Source organism: Lacerta agilis, chromosome 5 (assembly GCF_009819535.1).
Source record: "Lacerta agilis isolate rLacAgi1 chromosome 5, rLacAgi1.pri, whole genome shotgun sequence".
Taxonomy (NCBI): domain Eukaryota; kingdom Metazoa; phylum Chordata; class Lepidosauria; order Squamata; family Lacertidae; genus Lacerta; species Lacerta agilis.
Window position 1 is genome coordinate 6,855,793 of NC_046316.1, and position 16,290 is coordinate 6,872,082.

The 16,290-nt window shown below is 42.7% G+C and overlaps 1 protein-coding gene across 1 annotated transcript; it reads left to right on the forward strand.

Moving 5' to 3' along the window:
* The first annotated feature begins 1,275 nt into the window (after positions 1-1,275).
* On the forward strand, positions 1,276-12,553 carry LOC117046235 (anoctamin-2-like). The gene is made up of 3 exons (XM_033148032.1): positions 1,276-1,437; positions 3,888-3,970; positions 12,464-12,553. The coding sequence occupies exons 1-3, from the start codon at positions 1,284-1,286 to the stop codon at positions 12,551-12,553; spliced, it is 327 nt and encodes a 108-aa protein (XP_033003923.1). The 5' UTR covers positions 1,276-1,283.
* The last annotated feature ends 3,737 nt before the right edge of the window (positions 12,554-16,290 follow it).

Sequence of the window (16,290 nt, forward strand, 5' to 3'; positions counted from 1 at the left end):
AATAGGAATAATTGTATTGGCCAAGTACCAACATACTTGGAATTTTGCTTCGGCTACATTGCAATATAAACGTAAACAACACTATTCCACTCACAATACAATAACACAGCAAAGGAACCCCACCCATAACTGACCTCCCCTTCCGCTAAATAACTACGAATTTAACAATTTAATGACGCAAGGGAAGAAACTGTTCCTGTGCCTAGCCATTTTTTGCATATAAAGCCCTGTAGTGATGTCCAGATGGAAGTAAATCAAACAGATGATGACCGGGATGAAAAGGATCTGCGACAATTCCCTCTTCCTAACTCAGGTAGCATAGAGTGTCTTTATTGAAGGCAAGCTAGCACCAATTACCCTTTCTGCCATTCTTACTGCTTGTTGGAGCCTTTTCTAGTCCATCTTGGAGGCTGTGCCGTACCAAGCAGTAATAGAATTACCGAGAACAGTTTCAATGATGCCTCTGTAAAATTGGATCGACACTTCCTGGGGCAATTTAAATTCCCTTAGTTGACGCAGGAAATACAACCTCTGGTATAAACTCTGATATTCTGAAATATCAAAAGCCCCCAGTGACCTCCTTCCAATAGAAACTGAACCTAGGTAAGCACTCCACCTAGAACTTATCACTCGGAGATTGCTTCTTCTCCACACTACTATGTGTTCGTCCGTTTTTCTTCCACCTGCAGCAATCATTTGCATGGGAGAAATGGCTGGGGAGGGGGAGGGGGCAAGGAAAATGGTGGGCAAGGGAGGGTTCAAGCCTCCTTCTCCTGCGTATTTCTTGGTGCCACTAAATAGCACCCTCCACTTAGCATTTTGTCAAGTTCCCACACCTAGAGGAGGATGATTTTTCAATTTCATTTGGCATTAAGCCCGAAGAAATGCTTCTTAGTGGTTCTTAGTGATTCTCAAAAATTTTATTGCCTTACTGGAGCCATTTTTCACTTTCTTTTTGTAATTAAATTGTATTGATTTATTCTGCAAAGAAGTGGGCAAGACCTTAATTATCTTTTGTTCCTGCTGCCGTTTGTCGTAGTTTTCATTTGTAAGCCACTATGAATATTTTTTTTTAAAAAAAAAAATAGAAACGTGGCCTACAGATATTTCAAATAGATAAATAAGAAGGAAAACAACCAATGAATTTGAATAAATACTCCCTTCTCTAGCCACCATCTGGATGTCTGAACTTCTGCCATTCTGTTCTCACTGAATGAAAGTCTGTTCCCTCGCAGATTACATGTTATTCTGACCTTTTGGGTTTTGCTCTTCATAGCAAGGAGATGTGTGACCAACGTAATGCCTTCACCATGTGCCCTCTGTGCGACAAGACATGTGACTACTGGAACCTTAGTAGTGCTTGTGGCACAGCACGAGCCAGCCACTTATTTGACAACCCTGCCACCGTCTTTTTCTCCGTTTTCATGGCGCTTTGGGGTAAGTTTTGCTTTGAATCTTATATGCCTCAATTAGATAGGGCAACATTCATAAGATGACGCTAAATGGTGGGTGGGTGGGCAGCAATGGTGGGCAGGGGCTTGCTGATCAGAAGGTTGGCAGTTTGAATCCCTCGATGGGGTGAGCTTCCGTTGCTCGGTCCCAGCTCCTGCCCACCTAGCAGTTCGAAAGTGCAAGTAGATAAATAGGTACCGCTCTGGTGGGATGGTAAACGCCGTTTCCGTGTGCTGCTCTGGGGTGAGGTAACAACAAGTTAAAATACAGCATTAAAAACAGTTTTTAAAAGTACAGAAAATGCAATCAAAGAAAATAGGGTATGTCCTGAAAATACAGACTTTCAAGTGTCAAGCACCGAGGTGAAGAGGTGAATCTTCAGCATAGTAGATTTCCTGCATGGGCAATGGTTGCACCATGCAGCTCTATAGTTTCTCCAGGGGTTCTTTGCAAAATAAACCACCCAGCCACAACTTGTAATAGCAATACTATTTGCTAGTAGAGTGTGACAGAATAGCCATAAAGGTAAAGGTAAAGGTACCCCTGACAGTTAAGTCCAGTCGCGAACGAATCTGGGGTTGCGGCGCTCATCTCGCTTTACTGGCCAAGGGAGCCGGCATTTGTCCGCAGACAGTTTTTCCGGGTCATGTGGCCAGCAGGACTAAGCCGCAGAACCAGAGCAGCACATGGAAACGTCATTTACCTTCCTGCCTGGAGCAGTATCTATTTATCTACTTGCGCTTTGACATGCTTTCGAACTGCTAGGTTGGCAGGAGCTGGGACCGAACAACGGGAGCTCACCCCGTCGCGGGGATTCGAACCGCCGACCTTCCAATCAGCAAGTCCAAGGCTCAGTGGTTTATACCACAGTGCCACCTGCGTCCCTAGAATAGTTATAGGCCATTTTAAAAAATACATTTGTTCAGTTTTTCCTATGCCCATCCAAATCAGACTGGCAAAACAAATTAAGAGAGTATGTTGAATTAGCAAGAATATCAGCAAGGCTACGAGGCGTTACAGATGAAAAATTTACCACAGAGTGGGATATTTACTGAGTTTATGTAAAAAAAAAAAAATGTCAAAATATCGATCCATTGGCAGGCCTTGATTGAGTTTCTGCAAAGTCAACTTTATAAATTTAAAGGTCAACTTTATAAATTTAAAGTAGTTAGAACAACGAGGAGAAAGTGTGCATGCACACGAAATCTCATACCAAGAAAAAACTTAGTTGGTCTCTAAGGTGCTACTGGAAGAAAAAAAAAATATTTTTTAGTTTGTTTTGTGTAATTAAGGTATTCAGTTTGGGAACATAATGGGAGGATCAAATTCATTACAAAATGATGTACAAAACAAGTATCAATTAAGGAATGAATGTTTGTTTATTTTTATTGTGTCTGTAACACCTGTTTAATATTTTGTTATATAGTTTAAAAACCAATAAAGCATTTTAAAAAAACAAAAAAAATGTTATATGTGGACTAATACATAGACATTTTCAGATATTTGGGCACTGGAAATTGCACATGTGTAGCCAGTGGAAATGATTGTGGTGGTGAATGACTGTTATGCCTGCTACCACCCTGGCGAGGTCGGTGCAGACCCACAACTATGCAAGTGAAGTCCTGATCTGCTTTTCTCTGGTTACCACTCGTGACATTTTAGAAAGACTATATACATATTGAAAACATGTTAAATGTCTAATTTAATGAAGGGATAAAGTGGGAAGCCCATGGATGAGATTATGTACAAATTCAGCCTTACTGAAGCGAACAGGAGGCTAGAATGAACCTATATTTCTAAAGAGTTTTTGTAATAAAAATATATGGATGAAAATGTATTTGGAATTAGATCTATATGTGTAGGTGTGTTAAATGTGTATTTGTTCTATGTGTATGTGTTTGTATATGTAAGTGTGTATTTTGATTATTAATAATAATAATAATAATAATAATAATAATAATAATAATAATAATAGACTCCCTTGACTGCAGTGAGGCCAATAGGTTATCATTCATGATGACCGTAACAGACTAATATTCAGGAATTTGAAGATGGATGATGATAAATGCACCCAAATTATTAGTGTTAGGTTTTCAAGACTGAATGAGATCTGGTGTTCTATTCAAGGTATGGGAAAATATAACCTCTGGAAAGCATGTTATCAATTTTCTCTCAATTACATGCAGTGTTAGAATTTTAAGGTCATGCAATGAAACTGTTTGGCAACATGTTCAAGTAAGGCAAAAAGTAGTGCTTCGTTTCAGAAAAATTCCCTGTGCTGCTGGTGATACTCTACCAACTCTAGACATCAATCTAGACTACTCAGGCTCTGATTTGCTGCATATCTATATGAGGAGACTTTGAATATTCAGCATACTGGTAATCAGAATAATCAATTTTGGCTCTTCTGATTAAAATTGGATTTTCTTTCTCAGCCACCATGTTCCTTGAAAACTGGAAGCGTTTGCAGATGAGACTAAGTTATTTCTGGGACCTAACTGGCTTGGAGGAGGAAGAAGTAAGGTTTTTGATATTATTACTTTATTAAGTAGTCAAAATAGTTTACAATAAAACAAAGATATTTTTTTATTATTATTATTACGGCCATTGGCCCATCGCGCAACAATTTCCCAAAACAACATATATGTACTTAAACTTTCAACAATAAGACTTCCATAAAACTTTAAGTTAGCAGACTAAACAGTAAAATTTACAGCAAAACATCACCCTCTGTTCATAAATTTATAAAAAGACATCAATTATGGTATCTCATAATTACAACCTAAATCATGATTTAAAAGGGTAGTCCGAGCCGCCCAGAAGTCCGTTTTTCTTCTTTAGGGATAGGACGCTGATCAAAAATCTGGCAACCGTAAGTGATCTTGAAGGGTCTTCATCATTCAGTAGGTATCTCAGTTTGGCTTCGTTCGAATCATCGGCAATACCCTTTAGAACTGGGGCAAGAAACTTACTCCTAGACGATGAGTGAAGAGCACACTCAAAAATTATATGATGCAACGATTCTAGTGCTCCACAATTAAAATCACATAAGAGCAATATTTGTCCATTGGAAAATCTATTTCCCAACACATTTGATGGGAAGGTATTGATTCTTGCCTTTATAAAGGTGTATCTATGAGCTGAGGAAGTTAAGGAATTCAAATAATTTGGGAGTTTTGGAAGGGGTAATAAACCAATGTTTAGAGGTGAACAGGTACCCTTACCCAACACTATTTTCTGCTGCAGGTCCATCTTCTCTAATTTACAGGTTACTGTTCTTTTAGCTGGAACTATATCCTGCTCCAGGGGACCCAGGTGGCGCTGTGGGTTAAACCACAGAGTCTAGGGCTTGCTGATCAGAAGGTCGGCGGTTCGAATCCCTGCCATGGGGTGAGCTCCCGTTGCTCGGTCCCAGCTCCTGCCCACCTAGCAGTTTGAAAGCACATCAAAGTGCAAGTAGATAAATAGGGATCGCTCCAGCGGGAAGGTAAACGGCGTTTCTGTGCGCTGCTCTGGTTCCCCAGAAGCGGCTTTGTCATGCTGGCCACATGACCTGGAAGCTGTCTGTGGACAAACGCCAGCTCCCTTGGCCTATAGAGCGAGATGAGCGCCGCAACCCCAGAGTCGGACACGACTGGACCTGATGGTCAGGGGTCCCTTTACCTTTATATCCTGCTCCAGTAATTCAGATGGGGAGATTCCCATTTCCATGATTTTCAGTTGTAATAAAACAAAACATCAGGTGGAGACTTGCTATAATAAATCCATCGGGTGTGGCCGGATATGACATTGGGACAAAAAGAGGTTCAATCTAAAGTAAGGTAAAGGTAAAGGGACCCCTGGATGGTTGAGTCCAGTCAAAGGTGACTATGAGGTTATGGCACTCATCTCACTTTCAGGCCGAGGGAACCGCCGTTTGTCCACAGACAGTTTTCCAGGTCATGTGGCCAGCATCACTAAACCGCTTCTGGTGCAACAGGACACCGTGATGGAAACCAGAGCGCACAGAAATGCCATTTACCTTCCCACTATTTATCTACTTGCACTGGTGTGCTTTCGAACTGCTAGGTTGGCAGGAGCTGGGATGGAGCAACGGGAGCTCACCCCGTCACGGGGATTTGAACCACCGGACTTCTGATCGGCAAGCCCAAGAGGTTCAGTGGTTTAGACCACAGCGCCACCTGCCTTTACCTTGCCTCAGACTAGAATGAGATGATTGCTGTCACAGGAACAGAGAAGTGTCGTGAGAGTGGATATTGGGATATATTCAGTACCAAATAAAGTTGGTTTTGGAGGAAACCATCCAGCCATGAGTTTGTTTACTAATGTAATATTGATAATAAGCATAACATGGCATTGAGATTTTAAGTTTTCTTTATACAACTTCCGTTCCTGTTATATGCTGTTGGTGGAAAATGTGACATCGGTTGTTTCATAGGAAAAACAGATAAATTGCTCAAGCCTTTTCACCTTAGTTTATCTTTGGACTATAGTAACTCTTGTCTAGAATAATTTTTGGAGGAAGATTCCCTTTTCTGTTGCTGAGCCCAGTTATCATGCAGTGAAAATCTTAGTGTTTTCTTGTATCCGTCCCTGGTATATCACTAACCTATTCTGCCCTTAATCTACCTTTTCAAGATGTTTTTAAAAGACTGGTTAACATGAGTTTCAGCCTTCTAGATTTGCCCGTTACACAGATTGCATTTCAACCCCCTTTCCCTTTGTTTCTAGTAGCTACATGTCAGAATGAGAGGTGGACGATGTGGATGAATTCTAAGATTCTGCAGATGTTGAGTGGGGAGGGGAGACAGGGGAAGAGTCAGAAAGTTAATAAATGATATAAGTGTGAAGATTAAAAGGATAGGAAAGGTGTTTAGCCTTAATCACAAAATTAGAAAGATTACTGGAGAAAAGAAAAAGAAATAACTTGAGATTGACACAGTGAACTGCCATTAGGGCAACTGAGATGGACGAGAAATCGGGTTCTCCCTCAAAGAGGGCACGTGTTGTGGTGCGACCTGGCAATCAGACCCTGTTGTTGTTGTTGTGGGTGGGACCGTTTGGATAGCCACAACACCCTATTGGTAGGTCCCTCGATGCTGGGTTTAATCTAACCTATGGGACGCAAGTAAAGGACTTCGAGGGACCTATTTAAGCCTATGCACGTGATCCTGAGCTTCCTCTTGGGGCTAGTGCATCGGAACACCCACCCACCGCTCCCTATATTTAGGGCTTGCGCTTGACCTTGCTATGTCTGTCGTTGGGACAGGAGCACAGCAGGAATTTTCCCCACTTGGCTGATTGGCTGTTGTCACTTGGGTTTCGCCTTCCGCGTAGCAAATCGTCACAACTTGTAAGGTTGCAGATAGGCTCTGGTTCAGATGATAGGGGTGGCTGAAAGGTCTGTCCATCCCCATGCGAAGGGTATTCTGGTAAAGGAATCCAAGGATTCAATGGTTTGGTCAACCCTGAAAGGGGTTGTGCCCGTGCCGGAATCCAGGGCTCATCATGGTGGCGGATTGGCCGGGGGTTCCCGCCTTTTGCTATACCTGGTGTTCACCCTAGGCTGACCTACGATGAGCTCTGTTTCAGCGCTGCCTGCAAGGGTGCAGGGAGCTAGTCGAACCAGAGCCTATGCAACCACTCACTTGATTGTAATCAATAAAGTTGTGGCCTAAATTCTGCCAAAAACCAAACCAAAATTTGAGTCCTGACTGAATTTATTTCTAGGGTCAGGTTAAAAGGTCTAAACACGCAAAATGAAGGGAATCAGAACTGAACATTAGAGCAGGGATAAAAAGACTCCAGCATTAGCTCTGTTTCTGTCTTTGATGTTAGTCATTGATGGAATTTTTGTTAGTGGCAAGTAATTCTGTTTCTCAGTATTTTATTTCTGCTGTGTGTTTAAATTACTGGATTTACACCAGTTCAGAACACGGTATAATTATGATTGTTGTTTAAGATAGGGAAGGCCGTTTGATGTAGGAAAATTCTCCAGTCTCCAGACCAGGGTTGAACCTTCAATCTATCCAACTGCTAGTTATATGTAGTAGGGGGAGTATATTGTTTCAAACAGAAAAAAATATTATGGGATGTCAGAACTGTTAAAAAAAAAAACCCAACAGATATCCAAGTTATTTTAAAATTCCCATAGGTAACTTTCATAGTGTAAACAGTATATTTGAGTCTATTCCTTGGTCACAGAAAAAGTCCTATTGATGTCAACAAGGCGTTTGCATAAGTACAAAATTCAGGACTTTGCTTTTTGTTTCCAAGATGGGAATTCTCAGTTTTCATTTGGAGCAATTATTTGGTCTTTAGCTTGGCTCACATGGTTTTCAATAAGTGTCTGGCAGCTGGACTGGCTTGCTTCCAGCATTAGTGGATGTGTGTGATGTGGATATATATATATTCTCCGTACATGGATATTTAGACTTCCTCAACACATCAGAGTCATTTACAATATTGTTCTAAGTCAAACCGCCTTCCCTCTCTTATTCTGTGTGACTCCAATAATTTCAGCTAAACCACACTGGTGAAAATAAGTTCAGAGTTAAACCAAGAGGTCAGAAACTTGTAAACTTAAAGCTGTCTGGGTGTTTTTCATCTGCGTTAAATCAAGAAGGGGGGCACAACTTTGAAATCTGAGGAGACTGGCAAAGGGGACAGAGGTAATGCATTCATCTTTACTCACCCTGCTTTCAAGTATCCTTATTACTCTATAGACCAGGAGTCAGCAAACCTTTTCAGCAGGGGGCCGGTTCACTGTCCCTCAGACCTTGTGGGGGGGGGACGGACTGTATTTTTTTGTGGGGGGAATGAACGAATTCCTATGCCCCACAAATAACCCAGAGATGCATTTTAAATAAAAGCAGGTAGGTGATTAGATCTAAAGTTGATAACCATACGCCTCAGGTAGGGCCCGGTGGGCAGCCATAGAATATCCACAATCTCAGATGTACGAAGAATATGCCCCAACAGTTGGGACAGGGAGTTGGCAACTGAGTGTTTATCCACCCATTTTTTATGATTCAAGGGATGGTTACCCACTAGTACTGCAAGTTTACAAGTCTTGTCTCTTTTCCCTTCAAACATAGTTTGTGCCACTGTGAAAGTATCAATCCGCTTCTGTTTGTATGTATGTATGTTTGTTTGATGCCAATAAAAGGTTGATGATGATGATGATAAAATAAAAGCACACATTCTACTCATGTAAAAACACGCTGATTCCCGGACCGTCCGTGGGCTGGATTGAGAAGGCGATTGGGCCGGATCCGGACCCCGGGCCTTAGTTTACCTACCCACGCTATAGATGAACAACTCTCTGGTTGTGACCTATAGACCAAAAAAGATACACAAAAAGAGTGGATTTTCTTTTTCTTTTTCTTTTCCTGGCAGAATGCTCAGGTATGAGTGTCATCCATTTGTTCTGGCCACGTTTGCCTGTGCTGGGGAGTCTGAAAAGGGCTGGGCTTGATTTTTTTTTAAAAAAAGTTAAGCTAGGGAAGCAAGGAAGGAGTTGGTGTATCTTTGCAGACTCATGCCTCTGCCTCCCACCAGCTAGATGGAGTTGACGGCAAGTGCTCCCTTTGCCCCGTCGAGGGGTTTTTCTGAATGCCCCCATATAGAACCTGTGAGAGAGATTCTGAGGTGATTTGTCTGAGAGAGAACATGTATTTGTGATGTGGGAGCAGTGCTTTTTTCCGGGTTTGCAGGGGTACGCATACCCCTAAGCATTTTGTGAATCTTTGTACTTTTGTCCGTTTACTGTATTTATTTCCCCCGATTTGAACTGTAAAATGGTGGTTTTTCTTGAGTCAAAATGAGAGTACCCCTAGGGGAAAATAGCACTGTGTGGGAGGGAGAGAGGGAGGTCGTTGTGTTCTCTGTGTGAGAGAGGAAAAGGGAGATTTATTTTATTTTATTTTAATACATTTATATCACCTTTCCTTTAAAGAACTCAGTCGTCCCCTCCTCTTTTTATTGTGAGGTAGGCTTAGGATGAGAGACAGTGACTGGCCCAAGTTCACCCAGTGAATTTAATGGCCGAAGCTCTCTAACCTCTACTGACTCTCTGACATATGTGTGGTTGGGGGAGGGATGCATTTGGGAAGAGAGGGAGAGATCTATGTGTGGTCTGTGAACGAGAGAGAAAGAGAAGAGAGGGATCTCTCTATCATATATTTAATATATTGCATCAGGTATTAGTTATTGCGTGTCGAGGTCCCCAAGCCACCCCCCAAATAACACACACTTCACACAAAAATCTAAGTTTAAGGTTTTTGGCATAATTTTTAGCTTTATTAAAATACAAAATGTGAGTGGTTGCTTAGGCATTGGTTCCGACTATCTGTCCCATCCTGGGGACAGACTGACATCCGCCCGCCTTGAGGAAGTCAGTAAAGGGAAAACACTTTGGGGAGAGAATGGGGGCCAGGGGATCATGCCCTCGCCTCTCCCCTAATGTTCCCAGGGGCTCTTGCGTGGCCCTAGCTCCTGACCAGGGGGTACGTACAAAAGCATGGTGAGCCCCTGGATTCCTTTAACAGAATTCCCCACACAGCAGCAGCATTGGAGGGGCAGCCACAGCCAACCCTGCCCCTCCACCAACCAATTTATAACCAATGCCTAACTGCCAACCTTACAAGTTGTGACTAATTGCTACGCAGTAGGAGAAAACCAAATGGCACCAGCCAATCAGCCAAATGGAAAAATTCCTACCAGGCCCCTGCCCCAAAAGCAGACGACCCCATGACAGGCATAGCCAGGTCAATGCAGAAGCCTAAATTATTGGGAGGGAGGGCGGGTGATCCGTTGCACGCAGCGAAGAGGGGCTCACGCTGCGTGCCAGAAACAGATATAGCCTCTGGGCTGCCCATCAAAACTTGCAACATTCAATTCTCCCCAACAACCCACAGAACCCAATCATAGTCCTTGGCCATCTAAACGATCCCGCCCAGCAGCAGAGGGGTGTCTTGTGCTAGGCCCCCACCGCAACACGTGCTCTCCATGAAGGAGAACACGCTTTGTATCGGTGGTCTGAATACTCCACTTAATTTAGCTTTCGGGAAAACGTGAAACCTGCTATAGCTGAACTATAAATATTTATCATATTTTACGCTCAGCGAAACATTTAAAATACGGTTCGGCGCCACAATGACATCCAAAATGACGTCATTGCTTCAGGTGCTTTGTATTTAAAAAGAAAGCTGGTGAAGGAAGCTGAACAGGCCCTGTTGCTTGACTTGTCTCCTGTTTTTGCTGCCTGTCTCGGTTTGCGCAGTATCGGAGAAGCTGTCAGGCAAAGTACACTCTGGCTTCAGCCACCGGCCACAGGAACAAGGTCTGACGCGAAGCTGCACTGCTTCTATTCAAGCAAGAACACCAGAAAGGAAGTATGTTAAGATTCAGATGTAGGGAGACCTTGGCTCAGGCATTGGGCGTTTAAAATTGGCCACCACTTTATTAAGATTTGGATGTAGGGAGACCTTGGCTCAGGCATTGGGCGTTTATCCTTCCCAGCCCGCCAGCTGGGGAACTGGGAAACTTCAGGGTTATCCAGAATGTGCGGGGATTGGGCTAGCTCTGGAGAACGTATGTTCAAGCAGAGAGCCCGTCCCCCGTTCGCCGCCACTGGTGGGGGAGAGCAATGACAACCTCTCTGCGTATGGTCAATGCCTCCCCCCAATACCCCTTTAATGGGAACCCTGGTATCACCGCCGCACTGGGGGCGTGGAGCCCAACGCCCCCATTTAGGAAGATGACTAAAGGATTCCGCCCAAGGCCTGCAACCGCCAAAGTTGTGACATTTTGCTACAGGAAAGACAAAACCTGCCAATGCAGGGAAATTCCTTTCCGGCCCTTCAACAGCAGCCTTGACATAGCAGTGCCTGCGTACCTGTGGAGAAGAGGTTAACCTGCAAAAATAAGAGTTAATTAAGGGAGTGGGGGTGGGAGAAGCTCTGGAGCCCGACTGCTGTTTCCCAGGTAAGCTACACCTTCTAATGTGTGGGCTGGGTAGTCCCTCCCCTTACCTGGCCAATCCCCTGGCAACGCCTCCCCCAGGCGGTATTGGGCGCTTAGCTGGGGCAGGCAGAGACCCCAGGTATCCCTCCTGGGGGAAGGTGCAGCCAGTCCGAACTACCAGGTGTCGCCTAGGAGCTCAAGGGGCTGCGCACAACCACACAAACGTCGCCCCCCATTTGATGTGGGGAGCGATCATTGTGAATAGTGCCTGCCATTATACTTTTCTGCTTGATGCGAGCTGCTCTGAGAGATAATTCTTTGAGTGAGCCGGGGAGGATTTAGCTTGGTTCATGAGTTGTGTAGGCCTCATCAATGTATATTCATTTGAAACAGGCAACGGGCAAATGCCACATCTTATTTCAAAACCAGTTATAATGTCCAGTGTGACTTAGTTTTGTCTTGTGTCAACTGGCAAATTTCTGGTTTCCAACCACCCGTAGCGTGTCATCATGTTCATGTCCAGTTGAAATATTGCGATATTTCCTTTGATCGGCAGCTCATTAAATGATATAAATACAACATTTCTGGTGTACGGTGGGGTGAATCTTTGGATGTTTTGTGATTTTATAATTCTTTAGTGTGTGAGAGCCTAACATCAGAAAATGCTAATGTTAAAATGTTTAAAAACCATTGTTTTAAGTGTTCCCTTATGTAGCTGTCCAAGTGTTGTACGCTATGCCTTAGTTTTCTTCCTATGAAGTTGTTTATTTAGTAAATATTGCAAGGTGTCGGTTCTAAATGTGTTCTCCCTTCCTCTCCATTGCCAAAAACGTCCCAAGGATCTGGTAAAGGTTTGACTTCTTTTTTCCCATTTTGATAACCATATCAGTGTTACAGTGTAACCAGATAAGTGTTTCTTATCTGATTGGTGTGTTTTTTTTAATTGTGAGCCACTGAATCGTGTATTGATGTGCTTTTATTCAATTTGATTATCTACGAATCTTCTGATGTTAAATTTGCCCCACGTTTTTAATTTTTTCTTTAGGAACACCCCAGACCAGAATATGAAACCAAATTGCTACAGAAGAAATCCCAAACTGAAAAATGCAAAAAAACATGTCAGGATGAGGTATGACACTTCAGTTTTACTGTATTTTCCCCTTCCATTTCTTTTCAACATGCATATTATGTTTTTCTTAGGGCTGTAACCTTTAATTGATTAAAGCCTTGGTCGAATAAACCGGGTTTTACTCCAAAAGACAAGTTCTTGCTTATTTTGGGATGGGTGGGGAGGTTGCCATTTAATTGAAAATGAAACAGATTGAAATGAAACAATTGAAAATGAAACAGATAATTTTCTATTGATGTTTTTTAATGACTGATCCTTAAGTATTAAAAAAAGACTCATTTTCATAATATACACATTAATGGATATTTATTTCTGGTGAATTGCTTGGTTAACCAACAGCTTTGGATAATTCAGTGTTTCTGCTGCCACTGCCTAGACTCTGCAGAGTGGGACAGTCACTGCCACATCAGCAACCTGGCCATTTATGGTGGCAGTAGGGTAAGGTAGGGGGACAGGCAGATGGAGTCTGATGCCAGCCAGTGTTTGCTGTAAGAGCATCTTGGGATCCAGTAGATTCCAGGCTGGCTTCGCTCATTTTGAGACTTTCTGCTGGTAGGGATATCTCAGGCATACCTTCTGGTTGCCCTCATATTCAGGAGGCAGAAGGTGTAGGTCTGCGCCAATATGAGGTCAGCTGAATAGCCCAGAGCAGGAGCGCCAACTCCAGGGGGCCCAGCCCTCCCCTGCCCCATATTTTAAAATGGATACCTGTGGTCTTTCCTCAGAGCAAGGTGTTCTGGGCAAGGTGGCCCAAGAGAGTTTCTATGCCACTGTGGCATTGTCGTGGCAGCTGAAGTCTTTTTTTTAATTTTTTTAGTTAATAGCTAAACAGTTTATACTAAATTTAAAAGAGAATTCCTAACCACGGTGGCAAAGTCACAGAGGCACGGGCACTCCCTTTGACCACCTTACCCAGAATGCCTTTCTTTGAGGAAAGACTCCGAAGCCTGTTCTCAGACTGATCTACGTTAGCGGCGCACAATAATCCCCAAGTCAATAATATATTCTTTATCGTATATTGATCATCAAAATTCTGAAAAGTATATATAAAGTCTTATACAAAAGCCACAAAGACTTTTAACCCGACAAGTCTGAGAACAGTCTTACAGATGTTAAACACAGTCTTTAGATTTCCTTTAGATACCTGAAGATATCAACGAAGGTAAGTTCACTGAAATTTCCAATAACGTGAGGAGTAGGTGATTTCCCAGACAAATGTTAATACTGTAAGGATGTAGAAAGGGTGCCGGCGTTTTTCACCTGTTTCGCCCAGGCAATCCTGTAGTTTTAGGAGGCCGTTATTTGCCCCCAATGGGGTGCTTTATTTGGGGCTTGCATGTGGCACACTCCCACCAAAGGTTTCGGGCTTCTTCAGTGGTTCTCAAGACTCGGATATATATATATATACACACACAAATTTTCAAATTCATAAAGTTAACTTTTTCTTGGCTTAAGCTGAGAACTAGGTTTGTTCTCAGAGTGAGGCAGAGGCACAGTGAGACCTTCCACAGCATTAGTAGTGGCAAAACAATGAATGAGTAAGGTGGCGGGTTGGGGAGAGAAGGAGCCAGGGCCGTGGTGGTGGTGGTGGAGGAAAGGAGGAAGACAGGATTTCTTTGGAGAGCCATAGGAGCTGGGAGGGCAGGCATAGGTGGCTTTGTGAGCAAGTGAGGAAAATAAGCAGAGGTCCTGTAGGGTACTTATTTCCCACCCATTCTGACTGAGGCAATTTGCCTCTTCCTAGAGCTTGCCTGGATGGTAAAGCCCAATGGGCTGTTTAGTCCCCTACAAGGGAAGCACTAAGTTTCAACGCAACCAGAACTTCTCAAGGGGTTTTCTCCACCCACCCAGTTTCATCAAAGTTTACCATACTGAGACAAACCATCTGAATTTCAACAGAAGCCAAAACAGTTTCAAAGACATGTTCGATTTCTTGCGGGAGGGTTTTACACAACCCAACAAGAATCGCAATGGAGTTCGTGGTGTCATAAATTCAGATACTATAATGCTGCGTTTCATAACTGCTTTGGAGTAATACTTCTCCATACTCTAGTAACGCATCTTTCATCCCAAAATGAGCATAACGTTCTCACCAGGCTGAGGTTTCCCCATAAAAGGCAAGGAACTGCAACTGAGCAAAGACTGTAGACGATAATATTAGTTCTTCCATTGCCCAGACTATCATGGTGCATTAAAATGTATGCAATGGGATAATTGTTTCCATTAATATCAGTGGCTGTCATGCATGCATAAACCCTGACAGGATAATGAGGATGCGGATAAGCTTTTTGCCTTCTACAAAGCGGATGTTTTGTCCGTTTGATAAAGCTGCCAAGTTAAGGAAGTTTTAACAATGTCCATATTCATCAGAGATTTGCTTTGCACAATGCTTGCTCAGCTTTGTTAAGGGGATGTTGTAGGACAGATTTATGCATTGTGTTGACCTATTGTGTGGACCTTGCTTTGGTTAAAACTGTGTTTGGGCTTGTTCAGTGGTGTAGCTCCCATAGGAAAGCTAGTACCAGAAACTAGTGTTTTCCTTGATTTTCACCAATATATATTTATATACAGACACACAAACAAACTTGTGTACCGAGAAGAGTTTGTTGCCAGTGCGTACTGATGTTCTCCCCTTTCCTGTATAAAGCTACCTTTGTGGAGGGGGAGAGAGAGGAGAGAGAGAAAGATAAATAAATATGGGTGATAATATATACTGGTGCTGGAGTCTGATGGATTCTTGAACTCACCATTATGACCCCCCCCCCCGGTTAGAATATTCAAATCCATTGCTATGCACAATTGGTACTTGTCTAATGGGTAGAACTGTGTGATTGTTAAAGCTTCATTTTTTAAAATACCGTATTTACTCAAATCTAATGCTCACCTTTTTTGGCCAAATTACGTTGCGAAAAGTGATGTGCACTTTAGATTTGATTACACGTTTACATTTGCCAGCAAATATTTTTTGGGGGTTTCAAGGTTCTGGAAATTGAGGTGCGCATTAGATTCAGTGGCACATTAGACTCGAGTAAATACGGTACAGGTTCATTGATTTTTTGAGAATGTACCAAATCAAAGGAGAATAAAAAGCCATAACTGTAACTGTGACTGAGTGAAGTACAGAGGTTGTTCATATCATCTTCTTCATCTTCAATATGAATAAATAAATATGGAACAATGGCTCAGAATTTACGTTAGAATGAAATCAGATCAAAAGCCATAAAAAGTTGAATGTTTAGCCTGGAAAAGAGATTGAGAGGAGATATGATAGACATCTTCAAATACCTAAAAGGCTGTCACATGGAAGATAGAGCAAGCTTGTTTTCTCTTGTTATTGGACTTATCCGGGAGGACGATGAATCTGTGTATAGGCGGGAAGTAGACCATCTTGTTTCGTGGTGCACCAGAATTTGGTGCTAAATGCCCAAAAGACAGTGGAAATGGTAATTGATTTTAGAAGGCACTCTTCCGTCCTGCCGCCACATTCCATCCTTGGTAACATGGTTGTAGTAGTAGAGTCCTTTAAGTTCCTGGGCTCTATAATTTCTCAAAAATTAAATTGGTCAGGCAACATCAACAGTAGGCCTATTATTGAAAAGGTCCACCAGGGGTTGTATTTCCTGCGTCAACTAAGGAAATTTAAATTGCCCCAGGAAGTGTTGATCCAATTTTACAGAGGCATCATTGAAACTGTTCTCGGTAATTCTATTACTGCTTGGTACGGCACAGCCTCCAAGATAGAC

Coding starts and splice junctions, on each gene's coding strand:
- LOC117046235 (XM_033148032.1), top strand. CDS start 1,284: ATGTGTGACCAACGTAATGCCTTCACCATGTGCCCTCTGTGCGACAAG. Junction 1,438..3,887: donor CGTTTTCATGGCGCTTTGGG/GTAAGTTTTGCT, acceptor TTTCTTTCTCAG/CCACCATGTTCCTTGAAAAC. Junction 3,971..12,463: donor CTGGCTTGGAGGAGGAAGAA/GTAAGGTTTTTG, acceptor TTTTTTCTTTAG/GAACACCCCAGACCAGAATA.